General features: G+C 38.1%; 1 protein-coding gene across 1 annotated transcript in view; it reads right to left on the reverse strand.

Annotated features, from left to right (window-relative positions):
- SNTB1 (syntrophin beta 1) overlaps positions 1 to 13,922 on the reverse strand; it is a 321,902-nt gene extending 307,980 nt beyond the window's left edge. Inside the window, exon 1 of the mRNA XM_051971026.1 lies at positions 12,783 to 13,922. Within this exon, the coding sequence (XP_051826986.1) occupies positions 12,783 to 13,431 (649 nt within the window). The 5' untranslated portion in view covers positions 13,432 to 13,922. The remainder of the gene's footprint in view (positions 1 to 12,782) is intronic.
- Positions 13,923 to 24,938: the final 11,016 nt, after the last annotated feature.

Here is a 24,938-nt window from a genome sequence, read left to right on the forward strand (position 1 = left end):
AATTTCATCTATTTCTGATGAAAAAAACCAGAACTTAACAAAAAGTTTGATCTACAAATATAGAACTCAAGAGAAATCTAAAAAGGTAAAGATTAATCTTGGGAACTATATTTTGACTATATAGATGTATAAAGAATACATGTATACCTTGTTCTAGAAATTGATGTGGAAAGGACATTGTACCAGAAAAAGGGTAAAGTGGGGGTAGTACATCTCATGAAGAGGCATAGGAAACCTATTATATCTGAGAGAAAGAATGGAGGGGGATGAATATAGTGGGTATCTTACTGCCTTCAGAATTGGCTTTAAGTGAAAAATCTTAAGACATATTCAATCTATGGTGAAACTTCTCCCATCTCATTGAAAAGTGAGAAGGGAAAAGTGGAAAGGGAAGGAATAAGCTAAGCGGAAGGGAATACGGGAACTGGGAGGGAAAGGGGTAAGATAGGGGGAGGAACTCTAAGGCGGGGGGAGGGACACTAAAAAGGGAGGGCTGTGAGAAGCAAGGGGTGCTCACAAGCTTAATACTTGGAAGGGGGGGAAAGGGGAAAGAAGGGAGGAAAGCATAAACCGGGGTTAACAAGATGGCAAGTAATACAGAATTGGTCATTCTAACCATAAACGTGAACGGGGTAAACTCCCCCATAAAGAGGAAGCGGTTAGCAGAATGGATTAAAAGCCAGAATCCTACAATATGTTGTTTACAGGAAACACACCTGAAGCGGGGAGATACATGCAGGTTAAAGGTAAAAGGTTGGAGCAAAATCTACTATGCTTCAGGTGAAGTCAAAAAAGCAGGGGTAGCCATCCTGATCTCAGATCAAGCTAAAGCAAAAATTGACCTAATTAAAAGAGATAAGGAAGGACACTATATCTTGCTAAAGGGTAGCATGGATAATGAAGCACTATCTATATTAAACATATATGCACCAAGTGGGGTAGCATCTAAATTCTTAAAAGAGAAACTAAGAGAGCTGCAAGAAGAAATAGACAGTAAAACTATAATAGTGGGAGATCTTAACCTTGCACTCTCAGAATTAGATAAATCAAACCAGAAAATAAATAAGAAAGAAGTCAAAGAGGTAAACAGAATACTAGAAAAGCTAGATATGATAGATCTCTGGAGAAAATGTAATGGAGACAGAAAGGAATACACTTTCTTTTCAGCAGTTCATGGAACCTATACAAAAATTGACCATATATTAGGACATAAAAACCTCAAACTCAAATGTAGTAAGGCAGAAATAGTAAATGCATCCTTTTCAGACCACGATGCAATGAAAATTACATTCAACAAAAAAGCAGGGGAAGTAGACCAAAAAATAATTGGAAACTAAATAATCTCATACTAAAGAATGATTGGGTAAAACAGCAAATCATAGACATAATTAATAACTTCACCCAAGAAAACGATAATAATGAGACATCATACCAAAATGTATGGGATGCAGCCAAAGCGGTAATAAGGGGAAATTTCATATCTCTAGAGGCCTATTTGTATAAAATAGAGAAAGAGAAGGTCAATGAATTGGGTTTGCAATTAAAAATGCTAGAAAAGGAACAAATTAAAAACCCCCAGTCAAATACTAAACTTGAAATTCTAAAAGTAAAAGGTGAGATCAATAAAATTGAAAGTAAAAAAACTATTGAATTGATTAATAAAACTAAGAGTTGGTTCTATGAAAAAACCAACAAAATAGACAAACCCTTAGTAAATCTGATTAAAAAAAGGAAAGAGGAAAATCAAATTGTTAGTCTTAAAAATGAAAAGGGAGAACTCACTACTAACGAAGAGGAAATTAGAGCAATAATTAGGAGTTACTTTGCCCAACTTTATGCCAATAAATTCAACAACTTAAATGAAATAGAAAAATACCTCCAAAAATACAGCTTGCCCAAACTAACAGAGGAAGAAGTAAATATCCTAAACAGTCCCATCTCAGAAAAAGAAATAGAACAAACTATCAATCAACTCCCTAAGAAAAAATCCCCAGGACCAGATGGATTTACATGTGAATTCTACCAAACATTTAAAGAACAATTAACTCCAATGTTATATAAACTATTTGAAAAAATAGGGATTGAAGGAGTCCTACCAAACTCCTTTTATGACACAGATATGGTACTGATACCTAAACCAGGTAGGCTGAAAACAGAGAAAGAAAATTATAGACCAATCTCCCTAATGAATATTGATGCTAAAATCTTAAATAAAATATTAGCAAAAAGATTACAGAAAATTGTCAACAGGATAATACACTATGACCAAGTAGGATTTATACCAGGAATGCAGGGCTGGTTCAATATTAGGAAAACTATTAGCATAATTGACTATATCAATAACCAAACAAACAAAAACCACATGATCATCTCAATAGATGCAGAAAAAGCATTTGATAAAATCCAACATCCATTCCTAATAAAAACACTTGAGAGCATAGGAATAAATGGACTTTTCCTTAAAATAGTCAGGAGCATATATTTAAAACCATCAGTAAGCATCATATGCAATGGGGAAAAACTGGAACCTTTCCCAGTAAGATCTGGAGTGAAGCAAGGTTGCCCACTATCACCATTATTATTTAATATCGTATTAGAAACACTAGCCTCGGCAATAAGAGTCGAGAAAGATATAAAAGGAATTAGAGTAGGCAATGAGGAAACCAAACTATCACTCTTTGCAGATGATATGATGGTATACCTAGAGAACCCCAGAGATTCTACCAAAAAGCTATTGGAAATAATTCATAATTTTAGCAAAGTAGCTGGCTACAAAATAAATCCCCATAAATCCTCAGCATTTTTATACATCACCAACAAAACCCAACAGCAAGAGATACAAAGAGAAATTCCATTCAGAATAACTGTTGATACCATAAAATATTTGGGAATCTATCTACCAAAGGAAAGTCAGGAATTATATGAGCAAAATTATAAAAAAGTCTCCACACAAATAAAGTCAGACTTAAATAATTGGAAAAATATTAAGTGCTCTTGGATCGGCCGAGCGAACATAATAAAGATGACAATACTCCCTAAACTAATCTATTTATTTAGTGCTATACCAATCAGACTTCCAAGAAAATATTTTATTGATCTAGAAAAAATAACAACAAAATTCATATGGAACAATAAAAAGTCGAGAATCTCAAGGGAATTAATGAAAAAAAAAATCAAATGAAGGTGGCCTAGCTGTACCTGATCTAAAATTATATTATAAAGCAGCAGTCACCAAAACCATTTGGTATTGGCTAAGAAATAGATTAGTGGATCAGTGGAAAAGGCTAGGCTCACAAGACAGAATAGTCAACTATAGCAATCTAGTGTTTGACAAACCCAAAGCCCCTAACTTCTGGGAAAAGAATTCAATATTTGATAAAAACTGCTGGGATAATTGGAAATTAGTATGGCAGAAATTAGGCATGGACCCACACTTAACACCATATACCAAGATAAGATCAAAATGGGTCTATGACCTAGGCATAAAGAACGAGACTATAAATAAATTAGAGGAACATAGAATAGTTTATCTCTCAGACTTGTGGAGGAGAAAGAAATTTGTGACCAAAGATGAACTAGAGACCATTACTGATCACAGAATAGAAAATTTCGATTACATCAAATTAAAAAGCCTTTGTACAAATAAAACTAATGCAAACAAGATTAGAAGGGAAGCAACAAACTGGGAAAACATTTTCACAGTTAAAGGTTCTGATAAAGGCCTCATTTCCAAAATATATAGAGAACTGACTCAAATTTATAAGAAATCAAGCCATTCTCCAATTGATAAATGGTCAAAGGATATGAACAGACAATTTTCAGAGGATGAGATTGAAACTATTACCACTCATATGAAAGAGTGTTCCAAATCATTATTGATCAGAGAAATGCAAATTAAGACAACTCTGAGATACCACTACACACCTGTCAGATTGGCTAAGATGACAGGAAAAAATAATGATGAATGTTGGAGGGGATGCGGGAAAACTGGGACACTAATGCATTGTTGGTGGAGTTGTGAACGAATCCAACCATTCTGGAGAGCAATCTGGAATTATGCCCAAAAAATTATCAAAATGTGCATATCCTTTGATCCAGCAGTGTTTCTATTGGGCTTATATCCCAAAGAAATACTAAAGAAGGGAAAGGGACCTGTATGTGCCAAAATGTTTGTAGCAGCCCTGTTTGTAGTGGCTAGAAACTGGAAAATGAATGGATGCCCATCAATTGGAGAATGGCTGGGTAAATTGTGGTATATGAATGTTATGGAATATTATTGTTCTGTAAGAAATGACCAGCAGGATGAATACAGAGAGGCTTGGAGAGACCTACATGAACTGATGCTAAGTGAAATGAGCAGAACCAGGAGATCATTATACACTTCGACAACGATATTGTATGAGGACATATTTTGATGGAAGTGGATTTCTTTGACAAAGAGACCTGAGTTTCAATTGATAAATGACGGACAAAAGCAGCTACACCCAAAGAAAGAACACTGGGAAACGAATGTGAACTATCTGCATTTTTGTTTCTCTTCCCGGATTATTTATACCTTCTGAATCCAATTCTCCCTACGCAACAAGAGAACTGTTCGGTTCTGCAAACATATATTGTATCTAGGATATACTGCAACATATCCAACATATAAAGGACTGCTTGCCATCTAGGGGAGGGGGTGGAGGGAGGGAGGGGAAAAAAAAAATCGGAACAGAAATGAGTGTAAATATAATGTAATTATTAAATAAAAAAAATTAAAAAAAAATAAATAAAATAAATTAATGATATTAAAAAAAAAAAAAAAAAAAAAGAAAAATATATACATGTTGTCAATTCCAGGAAATATCATTCTCTCTACCTGTCTCTATTTCTCTTTGCATAAATTCTGCAAATATCTATTTTGCATGTACCTTTATGACATCTATCTCTTCCAAAAGAACATAAACATTCTGAGGGTAGGGTTTGTTCCACTTTTGAATTTGTATTTCAAGCACCCAGTACAGGTCCTACACATAGGAACCATTTAATAAATGCTTGTTGATTGATTAAAGACTCCTTTCTATTACATCCTTAATAAGTAGTCAACCAGCTTTAATCTGAAAACCTCCAAAATAGAAGAATACACTACCTCTTCAGGCCACCCACTTGTCTTTTGGATAGCTTTGTTAGGAAGTTTTTCTTCTGTCCAAGTTAAATTTGCTCTTTGCAACTTCTGCCCAGTGCTCTCAGTTCTGCCCTCTGGGTACACACAGAACAAGCTGAATCCCTCCTCTAAATGACAGTCCTTCAACTAATTGGAGTCAGCTCTCACATTCTCAAGTCTTCTCCTCTCTAAGCTAAATATACTGTTCTTGTATGACATGGACTCAGGGATGAGACAACAAGCACATGCACATTTATTTTATGCTAAGTTGGAAACAATAGTGGAAAGAATGCTGGATTGAGAATCAGAAGACCTGGGTTCAAAAGTTAGCTATATCATTCAGTATCTGTGTGCAGCATGTACTGGGAGTCCGAATGACCTGAGCACCCATGCCATACCATATCCATTTCAAATACTTACTAGTTTTGTGATCTGAAGTTCCTTCCTCAAGGCTCAATTCCCTCATTGAATGAGGGAGTTGGATTAGATGGCCTATAAGGGTCTCTCTCAGTTCTAACTCTATGATCCTACTAAGTATTTTTAAGGGGATCCCTAGGCAAGAGTTAAAGAATATTTTTTAACATCAATTTTCACTGATTAATGCCAGTCAGTTGGTAAGGATGGAGATAGTTTAAGATGCATTATCATTTTTCTCATACTAACTATTTTGAGATGCATCATTGAAAAAACAGTCCTTTGAGCAAGCTGATAGTGGCCACAAGATAATTCTCCTTCCACGAGGCCCACGGGGCGTCTGGGCAAGATGCCTCTCACAGATGTGGAGGATTGTGGACTGAGTTATTTTTACTACTCCACAGGGTGACTATTAAAATGCACCACTGAACATGAAGAATGTTATCCCACCGCTGCAGAATTAAGTAATTGATGGATGGAGCCAATCAACTCTACTTAAAGAACAGGGTCCAAATTCTGAGAAGGATATGTAACCTTAAAAAGAACCAATTTAGCAATCTAAGCAGACAGTTTTAGTCTCCTCAGGTAGAAAGAGCTTTTAGATTTTCAGCTACAGGAAAAAAATGTTAGTTATGACTCTAAAATAGAAAGGGTAATGCCGCATTTCCATCCAATCTATCACTCTTTTTTTGCTCCTTTGGAGAAGGAATTGTGAACTGGTGAAAAAGTCATGGGATTTGGAATCAGAAGATGAAATTCTAATTTCACCTTTGACGCTTTCTGCCTATGTAACTTTAAAGAAGTCAAAATCTTCCTTTTGAAGACAGAAGAACTTCTGTCTTCTCATCTGTAAAATAACAGAGTTGGACTAGGATGCCTCTGAGGGCCTTCAGGTCTAGTACTAATTACTAATGGTAAAATGGATAGAGAGGGTGGGAGTTTCTCAGACATCAGAACTGATGGAAATAAGAGAAAGGAGGCAGGAGAGTATATGGTGTGCCCAGGGGTACAGAAAAGAATTGGCTGAAACCTAGGGTAAAGGAAGAAATGAAACAGAAAAGAAGGTTGGAAAGGTTAGACAGCATTAGACAAAAAGCAAGAAACTAACATTGATGTGCTCTGGGAATATAAATAAAGATAAAAGCTCAGTTACTAACCTCAAGGAGCTTACATTTTAATGGGAAAGAAAACATATACCACATAGAAACATAAAATTCATATATACAGATATGTAAATAATATATACATACACACATGTGTACAGATCTATTTATCATCTATCTATATTTAATTAATCACTAATAATAATCTTATAATCACTAGCCTAAAGAGGGTCTTAAATGCCAGGCAATTATAAAAATTTTATTCAGGAGGCAATAGAGAGCCACTGAAGAATTGTGAGTAGGAGAGTGACATATTAGTTCTATACCTAAGTAAGATTACTCATTATTATTCAGTATGGGTTGGGGAAAATAAAAAAATATATTTCTAATGTTCTAAAATTTAATTAGAAGACGCTTCATTCCCATGAGAAAGTTAGCACTGTGGGGTCACAGGCTGTTCCTACCTTTGACAAAATTGCATCCTAAGTGGAATGGAGATGAGTAAGAAGCAAAGGACTAAATAATCACTGTCATTTTTAGAAAGGAAAACTCCAGTCCTCTTAATGAATGAAGGATACTTTATTTTGGCTCTGATTTACATATGGCATGGCCTATATAAGGCAATATATACTATGGAGAGAATGGATTGTCAGGAAGCATAAGATGAATTATCTGGGAATTCATATTCAAAAGAGAAATCAGCAAGTCTCCCAACGATTGGTTGCCAATGGTGTCAAGCTCAAATAGAAATGGGATTGCTAATCTGAACATAATGACCCCCGTGGGTCCTACATTGATTTAATTTAAAATGTAGTATTATCTATGTCTTATTGTATTTTTGTTTATTTTGTTAAATATTTCTCAATCACATTTTAATCTGGTTTGAGCCTAATTTGGGGAGATTTATGGATTTCATCTGTTCTACCCAACAGATACCTAGACTAATACCACAATATTTTCTTTCCTCTTCTGTGCATTCTGCACACAACCAACTAAACCAAACTGTGAAACAACTGTTCATCTTTCCTTCTGCTCAGAAATTCTCAAGGATTTCTTATTGTCCATAGGATAAAAACCCAGATACCTCAGCTTGGTATTAAGAGGCCTTCATTTTGTAAGCTCAAACCTTCAATCCTAGTCCCTTTTCCAATTCTTTCCTATATGAATTCTCTGTTCTTCCCAAGCTGTTATTCTTCCATGGCCATGATTAAGCTTTTTTACTCTTGCACTTTAGTTCATTCCATTCCTCTTTTGTAGGACACCCTCCTACTCTCTTTGCTAAAGAAGCAATGTGATATAGTGGGTAGAATGCTGACTTCAGAAAGACCTGCATTCAAAATCTTGCACAGTTTAGCTTGCTGACTTGGGAGAAGTTACAATCTCTCTGTGTCTGTAAAATAACACAACTTCCACATGGATGTTATGAGTTTCAAGTGCAACAGTATATAAAAGCATTTTCTAAACCTTAAGGTATTACAGAAAAATCAGCTGTTCTCTATTCTGACTCATCTAACCAAGTACAATTAAAAAACCACCACTATGAAGCCTTCCTGGATTCCTCCAGTCCATATGTCATCCCTTCCATCTCTTGACTTTCCCCACAGAGGTTTCAATAAGTCACAGGTTGGCAAAAGAAATTAAATGGGAATTTTGGAGGAGTTTTGCAGAAGCAGCGGATGACACTCAAAGACCATCAGACAGTAAGAAAAGTTTAGAAATTCAGAAATGCATAAAATTTATGTATAATATTATATTACATCAATATATTTTATTTTATCTTTTTATATTATAATAATTCAGATCTTCTCTGATAGGAGAGCCAAAAAATCTTGCATGGATTTTCTAGATCTCCGAAGTTGCTGTGCCTATGACCTCTTCTATGTGGAAGAGATAATTATACTTTTTTCTCTCTTTTTTCTTTCTGAACTCCTAAGGTATTTTTCACTCATGCCTTTCATCATTTAGTTTTATCTTTTATTGGACTTGTACAATTAGTTAGGAAGTTAATTTCCCAATTATAATGGCTGCTTCTTCAAGTCAGAAACCATGAAGGTCTGTTTGTTCCCCACATAGTACCTAATAAAATCCCCTGAATTTGTAGTATACTAAGATTCAGGAAATATGGCTTGTAGTATATAGTGTAAATGTTTAAATGAACTAATAATCAAAAGCCGGGTCTGAACTGTGGCTTTGCTATTTATCAGCTATGAACCTTAGACAAATCACTTAATCTTTCAGATTTTCTCATCTATAAAATAAAGGAGTTGAATTATATGACTTGCAAAGTATTTTCCAGTTCTAATAGTCAGAGATTCCATACTCTTGTGCTATAAGAATGAACAAAAGGAATGGTTTCTGAAAAGCTTGGGAAAATTTGTTTTAAGTGATACAGAATGAAATGAGTAGAATCAGGAGAAAAACTATATTAATTGTAAAAAAATGGACAACTGAAAAAAATTTTAAAATGCTGATCAATAAAATGAACACTGATTCTTGAGTACTGATAGTGATCTAGACTAGCTACTTTCTGACAGAGAGGTTAGGGACTCAAGGTGTAAAATGAGACATAAATTTTTGGGACAGGGATATTATGGGCATTTGTACTGCTAGTACAAGTTGGGAGAGGGTCTAAAAAAGCACACTTCCAGGGATAATTCCTGGCTAACCAGTACCCTTAGGCAGACACATAGGAAAGTTAATCATATCACAGGCAGCCATATAAATTGTCATTAGAAGAAAAATGACTTCAAATGATAACTAGCTACCCAGAGAGAAAAGGGTAAGGGGTTAAGCTTTTCTCTTAGGACATTTGATAAGAAAGTTCTAAGAGATAGGGATAAAGACGGGCTCCTATGATCTATGAATTCTGGATTGAGGCAACTTTATTTACCAAAAGAGGTTTATATTTTCTAACTTTTCATCTTACAATTACTGAGAACTTGAATTCAGATTTTCCTAGTTTTGAGACCTGTTTTCCTTCTACAACAACAGATTATTTTTTTGAAAAAAGAAATGATAGCTCTTTAAGGAGCAAAGCATTGCTCTAAAGGAATGACCAAAGATTGAAGAAGGGATCTACTTCCATAGTCTGTATCCTTTCTTTCCTGGTTTAGTACTGCTTTGTTGGCCTCAGGTTAATAAACTTGAATTCTTTAACTCCCCTTTCTTCTACTTCAAACTATTTACTCCACTCCATTCTACCCCATCCCACTCCACACAGTCTCTTAGAGGTACACAGAACCCTGAGACTTCTCTATTCTGACCAGTATATAGGAAAAGTCCCATTTTTAAGGTTTTTAAAAAATGCATATCTAAGGAAGGAGAATGAGAAACTGAACAAAACACAAAAAACTATTAAATTTACAAAATATGGGATTTTGCTTCAAAACTTTAAGCTGGCACAGTTTATGATCTGTCTGCTCCCCTTCATCTCCCAAACCTCATCATTTCCCCTCAATCTTATAACAGTTCACACTCTAAAAGCTGAAAAAAGATAAATCAAGCTTCTAAGTTGAAAATATATTTGGTTTCATCAGATGTTCAGACCTGATGGGATTATTCTTTTCTCCTAGGTCCTGCTTCCATTATATATCTCCCAGTTCAAATAACAATTTTAATTTATAGTCTCTGGACTTCTGTAAGTTAAGTCCTCAATGATTTGGGGCCCCCTGAATGAAGTCACCTTAGCTGACTCTAAAACTATTTCTCTCTAGCTTTAAATCACCTTGCATTAATTTTGAACTCCTGAGTTTCTGGAAGTCTCCAGGTCCCCCCTTCTACCTTTTACCCCTTAATCTATATCTTTCTGAACTGAATGGTTTGACTAGAAATCCTCACAAGCTCTCCACTGAGGATAGTTCTAATTCTTCACCTACTTTTGTCACCTAAACTCTCAGGTTAGGGAACTTTTATGATGGGTACATCATCCTTCCCTTTACCTAGACTCCAGCAGCATTTTATCACCTCCTTCCAAATGCCAGATGAGACATTATCTATTTGTCATCTTATCTACTTCCATCATATATTTCTTTAATAATATCCTTTTGGTGACCACTCTACTGACCTTGGGGTAATTTTTTTTCCCTCTTTACTAGATATTTTTTTTTTTGTTGTTCAGACTAATGATTTCATCTGGATAGAAAGCTCCTCAATGAGGAAATGTCCCCAATCAATACAGTTCAGCTACTCTTCTGCAATTTAAAAATCCACTAAAGAATTTCCCAGGATTACACAACCAGCCCAAGATCACACAGAGGTAGAGCTAGAGCTAGATGCTATAACAGAACTCAGATTCAGCTGCTTACTACATCACAAAGCATCTGTTTACATCATTATCTGAATTGCTGGTAAAAATAACAGAAAGACTAGAAGGAGAATCTAAATTTTTTTTAAAAAGGGTGTAAAGAAAAAAAAAAACTGAATGGGAATAGGTGAGGGTTCCAGTTAGTTACTCTACTCAGTATTTTACCGGAATGACGTGCAGTTGGATGTTTTATATATATACGTGTGTATTATATACATATATGCATATACATAATACACGTATAATTACAGTCTGCTGGGATAAGGCTCCACTACACCACCCTTCCCTCCAAACACACAATAGCAAAGAAAAATTCGACTGTTTACTTATGGTAATCACCAAGCCAAAGCAAATAGACTTGTGTCTGAATTAGCTGCAAAGGGTAGTAAAAGCAGTAGAGGCAATCTGAAGTGCAGGCGGCACAAAGCATTGTCCCAGCAAATTACAGAAACACCTCCACCTCCAACATAGCTTCGCTTTCATTCATTCCTTCTAGGCCATCAGGTGGACTGACTATCACATTCCAGGGAGTTGTATCACCTGTCATAAGTTGCAAAGTCTATTTCCCTGCAGCGCTGGGCTCAGCCGCGGCTTCCCCCTCCTCCCTTCTCCACTCCTCCCTCACTCTACAACACCCTCCCCCCTCCCCCAGCTCCACACTGAGAAACAGCAGCACCACCATAAGGCCAGAAGAGTCTGGACAGACTAGTCTTCCTCCAACCCAGATCCCACGCTCCCAGACTTCATACAAATGAGATTTTACGGGGTCTCAAATAGATTGTTTTGTTTCATTGGATGGAGGTATAATGTACCCGCAGTTGGCACGAACAATTATCTGTTTTGCAATCTGTTTCGCAAACGTTTCCCCGCATACATAATTTCGAATACCCCCAAACCTGGCAAGAACAGTAATCTCTAGGGTATTTAAGACGTAGTTCTAGTGGGGGCGGGGTGGGGTGTAGAGATGATCAGATTAATCGACATACGAAGAAGTGATTTTTAAGGCACCCCAGCTTCGACTAAGAAATTAGCTGCAGATTGAAGTTCCAGACAGTATGACTAGTAAAGCCTAGGAAAAAATGTAGGCAGAAAACGACCTTATAACTCTCCACCCAGTGCAATCAAGAATCTAGACTGACTGGACCGACCAACGCTCTGCAACAGAAGTGAAGAACTTCTGCACGAAACTGTCAAATTTTCTTTGCAAAACTCTCCCATCTCGCCTTAGCTAGCAAGTTCTCTCTTTGTCTCGCATGGAAGTCTCATCACAAGCCTCCACAGGTCACACGTGCAGCCAGTGCAAGAACTTATACACCTTGCCTAATCCCACCAGCAAGGCGGGGCGGGGGGAGGAGGGAGAAGGAAGGGAAGCGGGGTTTCTCTGTCTAGGACACTCGTTGGTCCCCGTCTCGTAAACGAATTCGTCTAGAGAGTCAATTCCCGGACCCAAAAGCATCAAAGTAGGAATTCTCACGTGGGAGAAGTTGGAATTATCTTCTTCCTTCCAATTCTCCAACCACACTATTCCTACCTCTTCACATCCTAGCCAGACCCTAACCTTCACTGTAGTACCAGCCCAAGGGTGATGTCTACAAGCTCGGCTTGGGAAAGTCAGATGGAGCAAACTGGACTTTTCATTCATCCCTCCACTGACACTGGCAAGCTTCCTGGGGTGGGGAGGTGAGACTCATTTGTGGAACACAAAAGTTGTCAAGACGGCCCAGCCCCCGAGGCGGAGTGCATAGTGTCTCCCTCAGGTGCATTTGTGTGTTTAAGTGTGTGTGTGCTCAGTGCTTTCCGGGAGGCATTAACTCCTTACCTTCCAACAACACCTCTTTACCCGCTCGTTTGAGCGCTTGAACCGCTTCGTCGTGGGTGGCGTCCCTCAGGTCGGCTCCATTCACTGACAGGATCGCGTCCCCTACGTAGAGGGCCTGGGTCTGATCTGCTGCTAGCCCCTTGAAAATCTTGCTGATGAGGATGGGCATTTTGTTTTCTTTACCCCCTTTGATGCTAATGCCCAGTCCCCCGAGCTCCTGTTTCAGCACCTTCACGCCCCTCTTCTGGTTGGCGATAGATTCGGGCACTTGGTCTGGCAGGTCAGTGAAGGCAGTGCGGACGCCCACTTGGGGGCTGCCCCCTCCAGAGGGTACAGGGGTGTCCAGGGACTGGTTCCCGCTTCCAGCCCCGCCACCGACCCCGGGACCCCCGGGGCAGTGGCCACCAGCCCCACCGCCTGTGCTTCGGCAGAAAGAGCCATTGGCGGTTCCGCCGCCGCCGCCCCCGACGCCGTTGTAAGCTCCGGCGCCCTCCTCGCTGCTCAGGACCAGGGCGTCCTCGTTCAAGTTCACCAGAACTTTGTACCAACGGTCCCGCACCAAAACTTCCAGCAGCCCGCTCCGCTGCCCCCGGCAGCCGCCTCCCCCAGTCGGCGCTGCCGAAGCTACTGCTGCTGCTGCTACCGCCATCTTTCCAGCATTCTTAAAATACCATGTGATTGCAAAAGGGAAAAAAAAAAGTGGGGAAGGGTGGGTATACTGGAGGGAAGGGGGTGGGGGCAGGCCAAGGGGTCTTGCGGGAACTAGAAGGCCGAGACTCAGGAGAGAGGCAGCGACCGCTGCTGCTGTTGCTGCTGCCGCCGCCGCCGCCGCCGCCGCAGGACTTCACTCCCCGAGTTCAGAGACACACTCCGCACGCACGAGTTGGCAAGCGCCAGCAAATCGCTCCGGCTAGTTCCCCCCTCGCCTGATCCGGGGCGGGGTGGAGCAACCTAAAAGAAGAAGGAGGTGTGGGTGGGGGGGTAGAGAAGCACCCTGCCGCCAATTGCAAAACCCCAAACCAAGGGGAGCTTCTGAACTGCAAAGAGCTGGGAAGGGTGTCTCTGGAAAGGGCACGCGGAGAAGGGCAGGCAAAAGACCTGGTACCGGCAGCTCACCTGTTCCAGCAGCCGCCGCCGCCGCAGCGAAAGCAGACTAATGCTGCACCACCCCACCCGCCCCGCTCCTTCCCCAACTAAGCATAACAGAGACCTGAGCGGAGGACTGCTCCCAAATCAGAGCATTATACCTCCCTTTTTCTTTAATAGACTTTTTACTCAGAACTCTGTTTTAGCGGCTTTTCTCTCTAGTTTACCTTGTTGGACCGCATTGCTCTCTGCTTCCTTTTTAAAAATTTTGTTTGCAAGTCAAGGACAAGGGGACTCCAGGGCTAAGTTAGAAGCTAACTTGCACTCTCAGGAAAAGGAAAAAAGGATGCCCTGAGTATCCAGACTTTAAGGTCAACCTGAGAAAGTCCTCAAAAGGTTCTCCTTATTAAGAGGACTTGCCTCCTTCCAGATCAAAGGAATGGAATTGGTTTTAATCCAAAATCTGCTACAGTGAATTACTGTGCTCCAGGCTAGGACAGGTTACCTCCCTGACTTCAATCCCATTTTGTTCTATTATTCTGAATGCTTTATTATCCTGCGCTTGCTCCCTAAGCCCATTCCAAACTACTTCCTTCCTATTTGTTCCCCAAATAGGGTATATCATATTCTAGTGTATGGAGGAATTTGCTTATTGAAATTGGTTGGAATTGGGAATGTTTTCTTACAAGAAAAAATCCAGGCCAGGCCATAAAAGTCCTTTGCACACCTTAAAAATGACTGTATAAACTGCTCTTATTGTTATTATTTATTATTATTATTACAGGGGCAGTAATATTGTAGTGGAAAGAGTACTCACGTCAGTATCAGTTTTGTGTTGTTGTGTAACCTCAGTCATACAGGAGACCTGGATTTCAATTTTCCATTTTCAATCCTACCACTGACACTAAAAGACCATGGATAGGCTAACTTCTTTTAATTTCCTCATTTATGAAACAGCTAATCATAACTGTAACACATAGCTCCAGGGTTGCTGTGAGAATCAAGTAAAATCATATTTTAAAAACATTTAGTACAGTGGTTAGCACTTAGTAGGTCCTTAATAAATGTGTACCTCTTCCCTTCCCAAGAGCAGGGGTCTCAAAGTGTTATCTGTGTACTATCCCCCTCCAAGTGTCCCTAAGATTCTTTCAGACACTCCTTGAGGTCAAAATTATTTGCATTATAATACTAATTCATTAAAATGCTCTTCTCTTTTTCCAACTACTTGTCTGAGATCAAATTGTCTTCTGCAAAAGTATCGCATTGGATAAAATACAGAACCAGGTAGAGAATCCATCTTCTTTTGACATTAAAGAGATTTGTAAAAATAATAAAACAATGATATTTCAAAAGTATTTTTGGTTTTGAAAAATAGTTATTTTCATATTATGTATGTTAACATGCAATAGAGGTAATACATATTTTTAATTTTAAAAAAAATTTCAGATAGAGTAGATATCAATAGATATCCACATTAACAAAAGTTCTTTAGGATCTTCAATAATTTTTTGGAAGAATAAAAGGATTTTGAGACCAAAAAATTTGAGATGTACTGCTCTAGAGCACTGAAAAGTGAGGTATAAATTTCTAAGGTGAGGTACCTTTCTACTCCATACCCGGTATGTCAGACAGAACTGAACTCTGATATTATTTGGTACAAGGTCTGTTTTTCTTTCATTATGGCCTCTTTCCTCTTTAACACATTCATTTACACCAGGCTTTATTGTTGCTGTTAGTCCTGACCAACTCTTTATTAGGGTTTTTTTTTTGGCAAAGATATTGGAGTGCTTTCCATTTCATTCTCCAGCTCATTATACAGATGAGAAAATTGAGGCAAACAGGATTAAGTGATTTGTCCAGGATTGCAAGGCTGTAAAGTATCTAAGGTTGGATTTCCTGACTCTAGACCTGGTACTCTATCCACTGTACCTCCTAGCTTCTCCCATATTGGGCTTTTAAATTTCTAATATACTTTACTTACAACAATCCTACATCATGTAGATGAGCTACATACTGGATTTCCCAAAAGTCTGAATGCAGTTTTAAGTTTTAATAGCACATTAGATAATAATAATAAAAGTATTATAGTGGTAATCTAAATATTGATTCTGAGACCAGGGGAACATGAAGTATGGAGGAAGGAATAGGAAGAGGAAGAGGAAGAAGAAGAAGAAGAAGAAGAAGAAGGAGAAGGAGAAGGAGAAGGAGAAGGAGAAGGAGAAGGAGAAGGAGAAGGAGAAGGAGAAGGAGAAGGAGAAGGAGAAGGAGAAGGAGAAGGAGAAGAAGAAGAAAGAGGAGAGGAGGAGGAGGGGAGAAGGAGGAGGGGGAAGGAGGAGGAGGAGTGGAGAGGGAGGGGAGGAGGGGGAGAGGAGGAGGGGGGGAGATGGAGAAAAGAAGAAAAGAAGAAAGGAAGGAAGGAAGGAAGGGCTAGTCCTAGGCAAATATTTGAAATAGGTGAAGATTACTTGTGATATTTTCCTCAATAATAATGCCTTTCTCTTAAAATGCCTATTCTCATATAGTAGCCAACTCCCTGCTGCAGTAGTCTATCAGTACTTAAATCTATTTTTCCCCTCAAAATTCTCTATTTTCAAATTACTGACCTCTTCTGCCTCAGTCACAACTTCCATCATCTCAGTATAACAGATTCTCTCCAAGTTAGATGACTTTTTGTGGGGAGCAGGGACAGGGAACGTGTTGGTGGTAGTGGTTTAGACGGAGATTTCATTCCTATAGAAAATTCCTTCTAGACATGAAGATTCTCAGCTCAGCTGTAACTTAAACTCTTATAAAATTCCCAGAAGCACTCAGAAGTTGAGGCTTGTTGGTTAGAGAAAGCTAAACCATAGATTTCTGGGTAGAAGAGATCTTTACAATTCATAGAGACAAGTCCCTTTATTTTACAAAAAATACAGGTTCTGAGACTCACCCAAGTCCTATATATAGTGGATGAGCTGAGGTTTGAAGCCAAGTCCTCTGACTCAAACACAGCCCTCTTCAATGTTAAACTTGATCCCCAGAATCTAAACTTGAAACCCTCCTACACAATCTCTTTCCTGATCCACCTTTTCCTTTCCCTCCATTACTACTCTATCTCTCAGGGGGAAATCTCATTTTTAAAATTCAGATTTGTGATTTCAACCATGTAGGAAGTACCTGGTAAGGAAGCTTTTTCTTTCAATGAAAATCTAAGTGTTTGACAACCTGACTTTTTGTCTTAGAATTTTGCTTGGGACACTGATTGATTAAGTGATTTCCCTGGAACCACACAGTTTGCATTCATCAAAGGCAAGAAGTAGTCTAGTTCCCTAGTCACTACACCAGTTGTTGAAATTACTTTCTGTTATCTTGTTGGCAATGTGGCCAAATGTAGCCTTGAAGCCAGAAAAACCCGGAATCATTAATCTACTTTATGAAGATCATGTAAAGTTTCTTTTTCATTTGACCATACTGGCTGTATGATCCTGGAAAATCATTTATCCTTGCAATTCCACCTCTCCTCCTCCCTTCTCCCTCCACCCCCCCTCCCCTTTTTTTAATGCTTTATGTTAAAGAGGAAGGCTGACCAGTTTCAGTCAAGGGAGCTTCCTCATCTATAAGTTTTATAAGTTTCTTATAGTAAGTTAGGAGAGTGTTTACCCTAAGCATGTGAAGATTTCCCCTAGTAGAATGGACAGATGAAAATAATTTGGCCCAATGGCCACAAAGGCAATTGAAGCAAGAATTGTGAAATGTTTAAAGCTTGGTCAGACATTAAAGATGTCAAAGTCATCCACTACAATCTGAGCCATAATCAGTTGTTTTGACCTTTGTCTTGCCACTGAATTTCAGTGACTCTCAGAGAGAGAGTGAGACTGACAACTTTACTCTAGTTAAATCTAATTCACCCAATGAAATCATCCACTGATGTCATTGGTTTTCTTTGAAAATGAAGGATGAATAAGAGTATAGTAATAAAATAATGAATCTAGTTCCCATACCTTATATTATAGAATGAAGTTACTTTGTATTATTTTATAAACAATTTTGTATTTCCTTATTTATTAGCATCCCTCTAGAATATCACTTTAAGTAGAGACTTTAATTTTTTTTTTGTCTTTGCATTCTCAAACCCCTCAGTGACACATCAAATAGAGCATAGAACCCTGAAACAGGAAGACTTCAAATACTTACTAGCTTTGAAACCATAAGAACACTGAGATCAGTGAACATGCTTTGCAATTTTTAAAAATCAATCCAGCCCAGTCCCCTTCCTCTTTTTCAATCCTGGACCTACCTCACTGTTCATTTTATTCTAGTATGCTCACTCTTTAGACAAGTTCTTTTGTGTATATTCAGATGCATGTTGAAATCTGGAAATAATCTTTCACCAATTTAGTCTTTTCAGAATGGAGGGATAGACTAAACTCATCTGTGAAGTAAGTCAATAAATATCTTGGTTCATTGGTTGTTGTACTTCATGCTTGAAGAGGTCAAAAATGACATGATGTCAAAATGTCATGATGTCAGGGTCAAGGTTCAGTGTGTCTGACTATCTGATGAGACCATTATGAGCTTGAAAGGCTCATATTACCACAAATCAAGCCCAATACTCCATATGAACATTTGGAGTGGAGATTTCTTTAAATTTGTGCATCTTACATTTCTTTTGAGTTGCTACAATTCTGCTTTGCTCAGAAAGCACAGCGCCTTCTTTCATACAGACCTAACACCTTGGATGATCCTGCACTAGTGTCTCCCATGTCACATAATTCATTTCAAAGTTCTGCCACATCTGCCATTCAATGTACTAAGAAATGAGGATTTTTAAAATAAATGGCAAAGACAATCTGATCTTGAAGACCTCACAATCCAATGGGGGAGGTAACATGCAAACAACAATGTATAAACAAGATATATACAAGGTAAGTGAGAAATGGTCAACAGAAAGAAGATAGTAGAATTAAGTGGGAATTGGGGAAAACTTCCTAGAGAAGGTGGGATTTTATCTGGGATTAAAAAAAGATCCAGGGAAGCCAAAAGGCAGAGATGAAGAGGCAGGGTATTCTAGGCACAGAGGAGAGACAGAAAAAATGCCTGGAGTCAAAAGATGGAGACCAATGTTACTAGGAATGAATCCTATGTAGGAAAGAAGGAAGTGGTTGGTGGTAAGAAGACTGAACAGATAAGGGGTACAGCTAGTTTATCAAGGGCTTTGAAAACCAAACAGAAGATTTTATATGGAATCCTTGAGGTGAGAGGAAGGTACATCAATCTTTTGAATGATTACAGATCCCTTCCAAGCTTTGTAATATCTTGAGGTTTAATGCAATTGACACAATGGCACTTGCAAACAGGAGTATTTGGAAGGCATCACTATCCATGGGGAAATCTCTCTTCAACCTGGGCTGTGTGCTGAATCTCAATGTACAATATGTACATAGATAAGTAAATATACAATATGTACAAGGTAGTAATTTTGTAGCTTTGCAGGAGAGACCTAGAAAATGTAGCAGGAAAACTTCCAGACACAGAAGACAGCCAATTATTATAAAGGCATGAAGGTGGAAGATGGCATTCCAAGTTGAGACTGACTAGTAGGCAAGTTTGGCTGAAACACAGAGAGTAAGAAAAAGTAATATGAAATAAGAGTAAATGAGTAGGCTTGAGTTAGCTCATGAATCAAGCACTCAAAGGCCAAAATAGAAGAGTTTAGGGTTTTCATTTCATATAAGAATCAATAAAAAGCCACTGAAAATTCTTGTATCTAGGTGTCTAGTCAGAACTTGTTTGGATTTAAATCTCCCAATTTTAGCTTCTCCTTTCCCCTATCTCCTAATTTTGGTCCTTCATTAGCTCTTGCTCCTTTCCTAGGGTGAGTATAGCTAAGTGGCTCAGTGGATAGAGTGCTCGGTCTGAAATCAGGAGGGCCTGAGTTTAAATGTGATTTCAGATACTTATTAGCTGTGCGAATTGGGACAACTCACCTATTTGTCTCAGTTTTTCATCAGTAAAATGGAGACATACTAAAGAAGGAAATGACAAACCATTTCAGTGTCTTTGCCAAGAATATCCCATGGATGATGGACAAAGTTTGTGAAATCACACAGAGTTGAACATGACTGAACAACAACACTTTCTTATGAGTTAGACTATACAGTGTTCATGAAAGTGTGAATGAACTTATTTTTGTAAAAGCAGGTCACACCAATGAACAAATGCAGGGAAGAAAGGCATGATGGGATAAAGGAATTTTTTTTAAGATCATAGAGACAAATGAAAACCCCATATGGTCTTAGAAGCAGTGGCAGCAGAGTGATCTTACCCTTTGTAATTATAGGACCGTGGTATTTAAGTAAGAAGGGAATTTAGAGATCATCTAGTCAATTTCCATTTTTAACAGATGATGGAATTTAGTCCCAGGGAGTTGAGATGACTTGCTCAAAATCTAGAGTTATAAAGAAACTCAGAGGTCATTTAATCCAGAGCTTTTTAAACTCTTTCCATTTATGACCCTTTTTTGCCTGAGAAAGTTTTACTAAACCTTAGGTATATAGATATATAAAGTAGGTATACAAATCATACATTTACTGGTAATAAATCATAATTTCACAACCCCTACATTCAGTTATGCACTGAATTTGGTCTTAAAAGCAGTGGCAGCAGAGTGATCTTACCCTTTGTAATTATAGTTTGCTTTTTATTTTTCAAAATACATGCAAAGATAGTTTTTAACATTCACCTTTGCAAAACCTTGTATTCATGTTTTTCTCCCCCCTTTCCCTCCCGCCCTACACAGAAAATAATTCAATATAGGTTAAACATGAGCAATTCTTCAAAACATATTTCCACATTTATCATACTGCACAAGAAAAATCTGATAAAAAAGTGAGAGAGAAAAAAAAGCAAGCAAACAAACAACAACAATAACAAAAAAGATGAAAAGACTAAGTTGTGATCCACATTCAGTCTCCATAGTTCTCTCTCTGGATGCAGATGGCTCTCTCCATCACAAGCTATTTAAATTGTTATAAACCCACAGTTTAAGAAGTTTTGATCTAACCTAACCCACAGAGAATGAAATGGTCCCAAAGAGATTAGAATAGCTCAAGATCAGTTAGTTAATAATTAGTAGAAGTTGGATGTGAACTGAGAGCTTTTGGCACCAGAACTTCAGTCTCACAGCCATTAAATAGCAGAGTTATCATTATGATAACAAGTACATTATTTCCCACACAGGCCCAGCTGGATGAATTCGAGTTGACATGCTTATTCTCCTCTTGCTTTATTTTTTCCTTCCTTTCCCCCTAATTCTGCATTACCCTCCCCACCAAAAAATAACCTAACCTGCTTTAACAAATAAATTGGCATCTGTTCGTGGCACCTAAGTGACTGACATCGATTTGCTTAGGATATAGATTTAGATGATGGTGGTGAAGGCTGCAGGCTGTTATAGGAACACTACTACAGTATTGTTGTACCTCCCTGGAGGGTATATGCCCTTTAGACCTTAATTCTTGTTGTGAAATGAAAAGCTTTTCCACCATGGCAAGAAGGGGTATCCTTAAGCACCCCTAAAATCGTTTTGCATAAAATTGGAATCAGCTTCATTCCTGATTCAAAGGTCTCAGGTTCTGTTAACATTTTTCCCTTACCCTTTTCTTTAATAATTTCCTAAAGCACAAAGGAAAATTGCCTTTTTTTCCTCTGTGGCCAAAACAGAATTCAGAGGACATATTTTGCTCTGTTGACTGCAGACTGACTGCTGATCTGACCTTTCACTACTTCTCTTAATGATTTTTTCCTGTTACTGTTCTTAGATTGATAGAGAACTCTGCTATTTCCCAAAGTAAAAGACTCTGCCTTACCTTCTCTGGATTTCAGTATTTATGAAAATTAATGCAATAATCCAATGTCACTATCTCCCCTTCCCCCAGTATCATACTCTAGTGAAGAGGGGTCTAAAATAGCTTAGAAAGGGACAGTAGATGGTGCAGTGGATAAAGCCCTAAAAGTCAGGAAGGCTAAGTTCAACTCTGACCTCAGACATTTAAAATTTACTGTGTGATCCTGGACAAGTCACTTAACCCCAATTGCCTCACAAAAAAGAAAAAAAGCAAAAAAAAAAAGCTTGGAAATAGCTTGAATTTAGCCAGAATCAGATTAGGTGTAGTTTCTATCTGATTTGAATGTGTTGATCTACCAATTAAAAAAAAAAAAAAAGAAATACTTAAACATGTATAGTTTTCTAAGTCAATATGTAGCCTGTAGGGAACCTTATGTATGAACTATTGGGGCCCATATCTATTTCACAATTCCAGTAGGTCCTAGAATTCCTTTGTGTGGCTTTAGTGATGCCAGTTAGGAACCTTCCATGTCTCACTTGATCTACCTTTGGGGAATTCTTCCTTTTTAGTTTCATACTTTCTGATTCCAAGGATCTTATTCATGCCAAGTTTCCAACTTTCTTCTGAGTGCATTCTAAACTTCAAGCACCCAATATCAAGTCTTAGATGAATTTGCTTAGGAATTCTACTTGGAAAGGAAGGACAGAGTTGAGAAGCAGAAAGTCTGTCTGATGGTAGTTTAGGGGATGGTAGAACTTTCAGCTCAGCATTGCTTATTATTTGAACCAGAGAAGAAAAGAACAAGAAAAGATTAAGATTAAGTAAAAATATAGGATCATAGAATCCTACATATAATGCATCTCCCTCCTATTACAAAGGAAGATTTGAGACCCACCTTTGTAAGTGTCAAATTTGGAATTCAATTTAAGCTCTTTGACTCCAAATGAAAATGGGGTAGCTCTTGCAGAAAAGGTTCCCTTTGGATTGGGGATGACTATAATAGATTGAATTATTCTAGAATGTCACTCACGGCCTTTAGTTCTACTCACTTTTTGTTTGCTTTGGCTCACTGGATTTATGCATACTGCCAGTCAACCCCCTAAAAAAGAGTCCAGTCTGGTTCTCATCCTCCCCTCCACAGAATTTAGATAACCAAAAATGACAAAAACATGAATTAATATGTATAGTTATTATTTATCCTCTCACATTCAAGGTACTGACAGACCAAGGAAAGTAGCCAGTGGAAAAGAACATCAGATTTGACTTCAAAAAATCTAGGTATTTGCCATCTGATATCATAGAATCATATATTTTAGTGCTAAAAGAAACCTTGGATATCATATAATTTGAATCTTTCTTTTCCCTCCCACCTTTCCCCTCAGTGCATAAAGTACTGAAACTGGAATCTAAAAGATTTGGATTCAACTCTTGCCTTTGATTATGTGACCAAGGGCAAATCACTTAATTTCTGTCAGTCTTAGTGAAATGTGTGTAATAATAGAATCTACCTTATAAGATTTTGTAAGGATCAAATGAAATAACATGTAAAGCAATTTGCCAACCTTAAAGTGCTATATAAATGTTGACTATTATTGTTATTATTACAATCTCAAATAAAGAAATCAAGTACTAGAAAGGTTAAATGGCTTGCTTATAATTGTGAATACTGTAAATGGCAACATTAGCATTTGAACTCATATCCTCTAACTGTAAATGCTGTTAGTTTTCCTTGCAATATTCAATTATGCCTCTGGGAGACCTTAAGCACTTATTCAATGAGAATGGTCTAGATAATCTCCACAATCCCTTTCAGTTTGTAAGATCCTCTAACTGGGGCTGGCCCTAGGCAAAATAATTCAATATTCCAAGTTTGTCTTCAGACTCTCCACCTTTCATTTTCTGAACCCTTTATTCTACTTTCTCTATCCCCCCCATCCAATTTCTGGCCCAGAGCTTTCTTCTTATCAAAGCACACTAGGTGAAAATGAGCTGTTTTCATTACTCCTTTGGGTGAATTTAAGTCAATGTGTTATCTCTTCCAGGGGGATGTACACTTAAACCTTATCTTTAATTGCAAAAAGGCCTTAGTCCTCCAGTTAGAGGAATTTTATGAATCACAGAATAAGTCATTGCCTTGGGGGAGGGAGGGGATCAATCAATCATTCAACAAGCTTTGATTCAGGGCTTACTATGGGCCAGACCTTGTATTAAGAGATACTGGAAATTCAAAGAAAAAATAAAAACAAAACAAAAGTCTCTTTCAAGGAGCTTAGATTCTAATGTGGAAGATAATTTAGATGTCTATGGATCCAAATGGTCCCATATAAGCTATTCCATTTCCTTCATCACCAACTGCATACTGGAATTTTTGAAATGGACATCCTGGCATCCTGATATTATCTCAAACTCAACATATCCAAAGCAGAACTCATTTTCTTTCCCCAAAACTACTGCAAAGTCCTTCAGATCATAGAGACCTAGAAGGCGCTAACATTTCTAGTCTCACAGCTTTGCAACCTTGGTAATATTCTTGATTTTTTGCTCTTAGTCACCATATATGCATACATGCAAACATGCACATGAAGACATAAGTGTATAATGAATATCCATTTCAAAATTCTGATAAGCAATTGGTGATGTAGAATATGGAATGATTGTCTTGGGGCCAATAAGTCTTGGCTAGATAGCTGTTATCTTTCACCAGAATATAATCTCCTTGGGGGTAGGTGTGTGTGTGTGTGTGTGTGTGTGTGTGTAGTGTGTGTCTGGGGCAGCAAAGTGTTCCAGTGGATAAAGCACTCGGTTTGGAATCAGGAAGATTAATTTTTCTGAGTTCAAATCTAGCCACCAACAATTGCTGTATGACTCTGGGCAAGTCCTTTAACCCTGTTTTAGATTCTGAAATTTAAAATAAGCTAGAAAAAGAAATGGCAAACCACTTCAGTATTTGTGTCCAGAAGACCTCTAAAATGGGATTACAAAGATTTGTATACTGAACAATATATACATATCTACCTATATGTATACAGGCATATATGTGTGTATACATATTTATATACCTATGAGTGGGTCAGAAACCATTTAATAAAAAAAGCTGGAGAGATCTCTAGAAGCAAAGCAAAGTTTAGTTCTTGGGAGAATCAGGTATCCCACCCATCAAAGGGAGGAAGCACCATAGGGGGCAGGGTCAATGCTTTTAATACCTGACGCAAATTCCCCCTCCCACCACTGACCCTCATCCTTA

The sequence above is a fragment of the Antechinus flavipes genome, chromosome 1, assembly GCF_016432865.1.
Source record: "Antechinus flavipes isolate AdamAnt ecotype Samford, QLD, Australia chromosome 1, AdamAnt_v2, whole genome shotgun sequence".
In the NCBI taxonomy this organism is placed as follows: domain Eukaryota; kingdom Metazoa; phylum Chordata; class Mammalia; order Dasyuromorphia; family Dasyuridae; genus Antechinus; species Antechinus flavipes.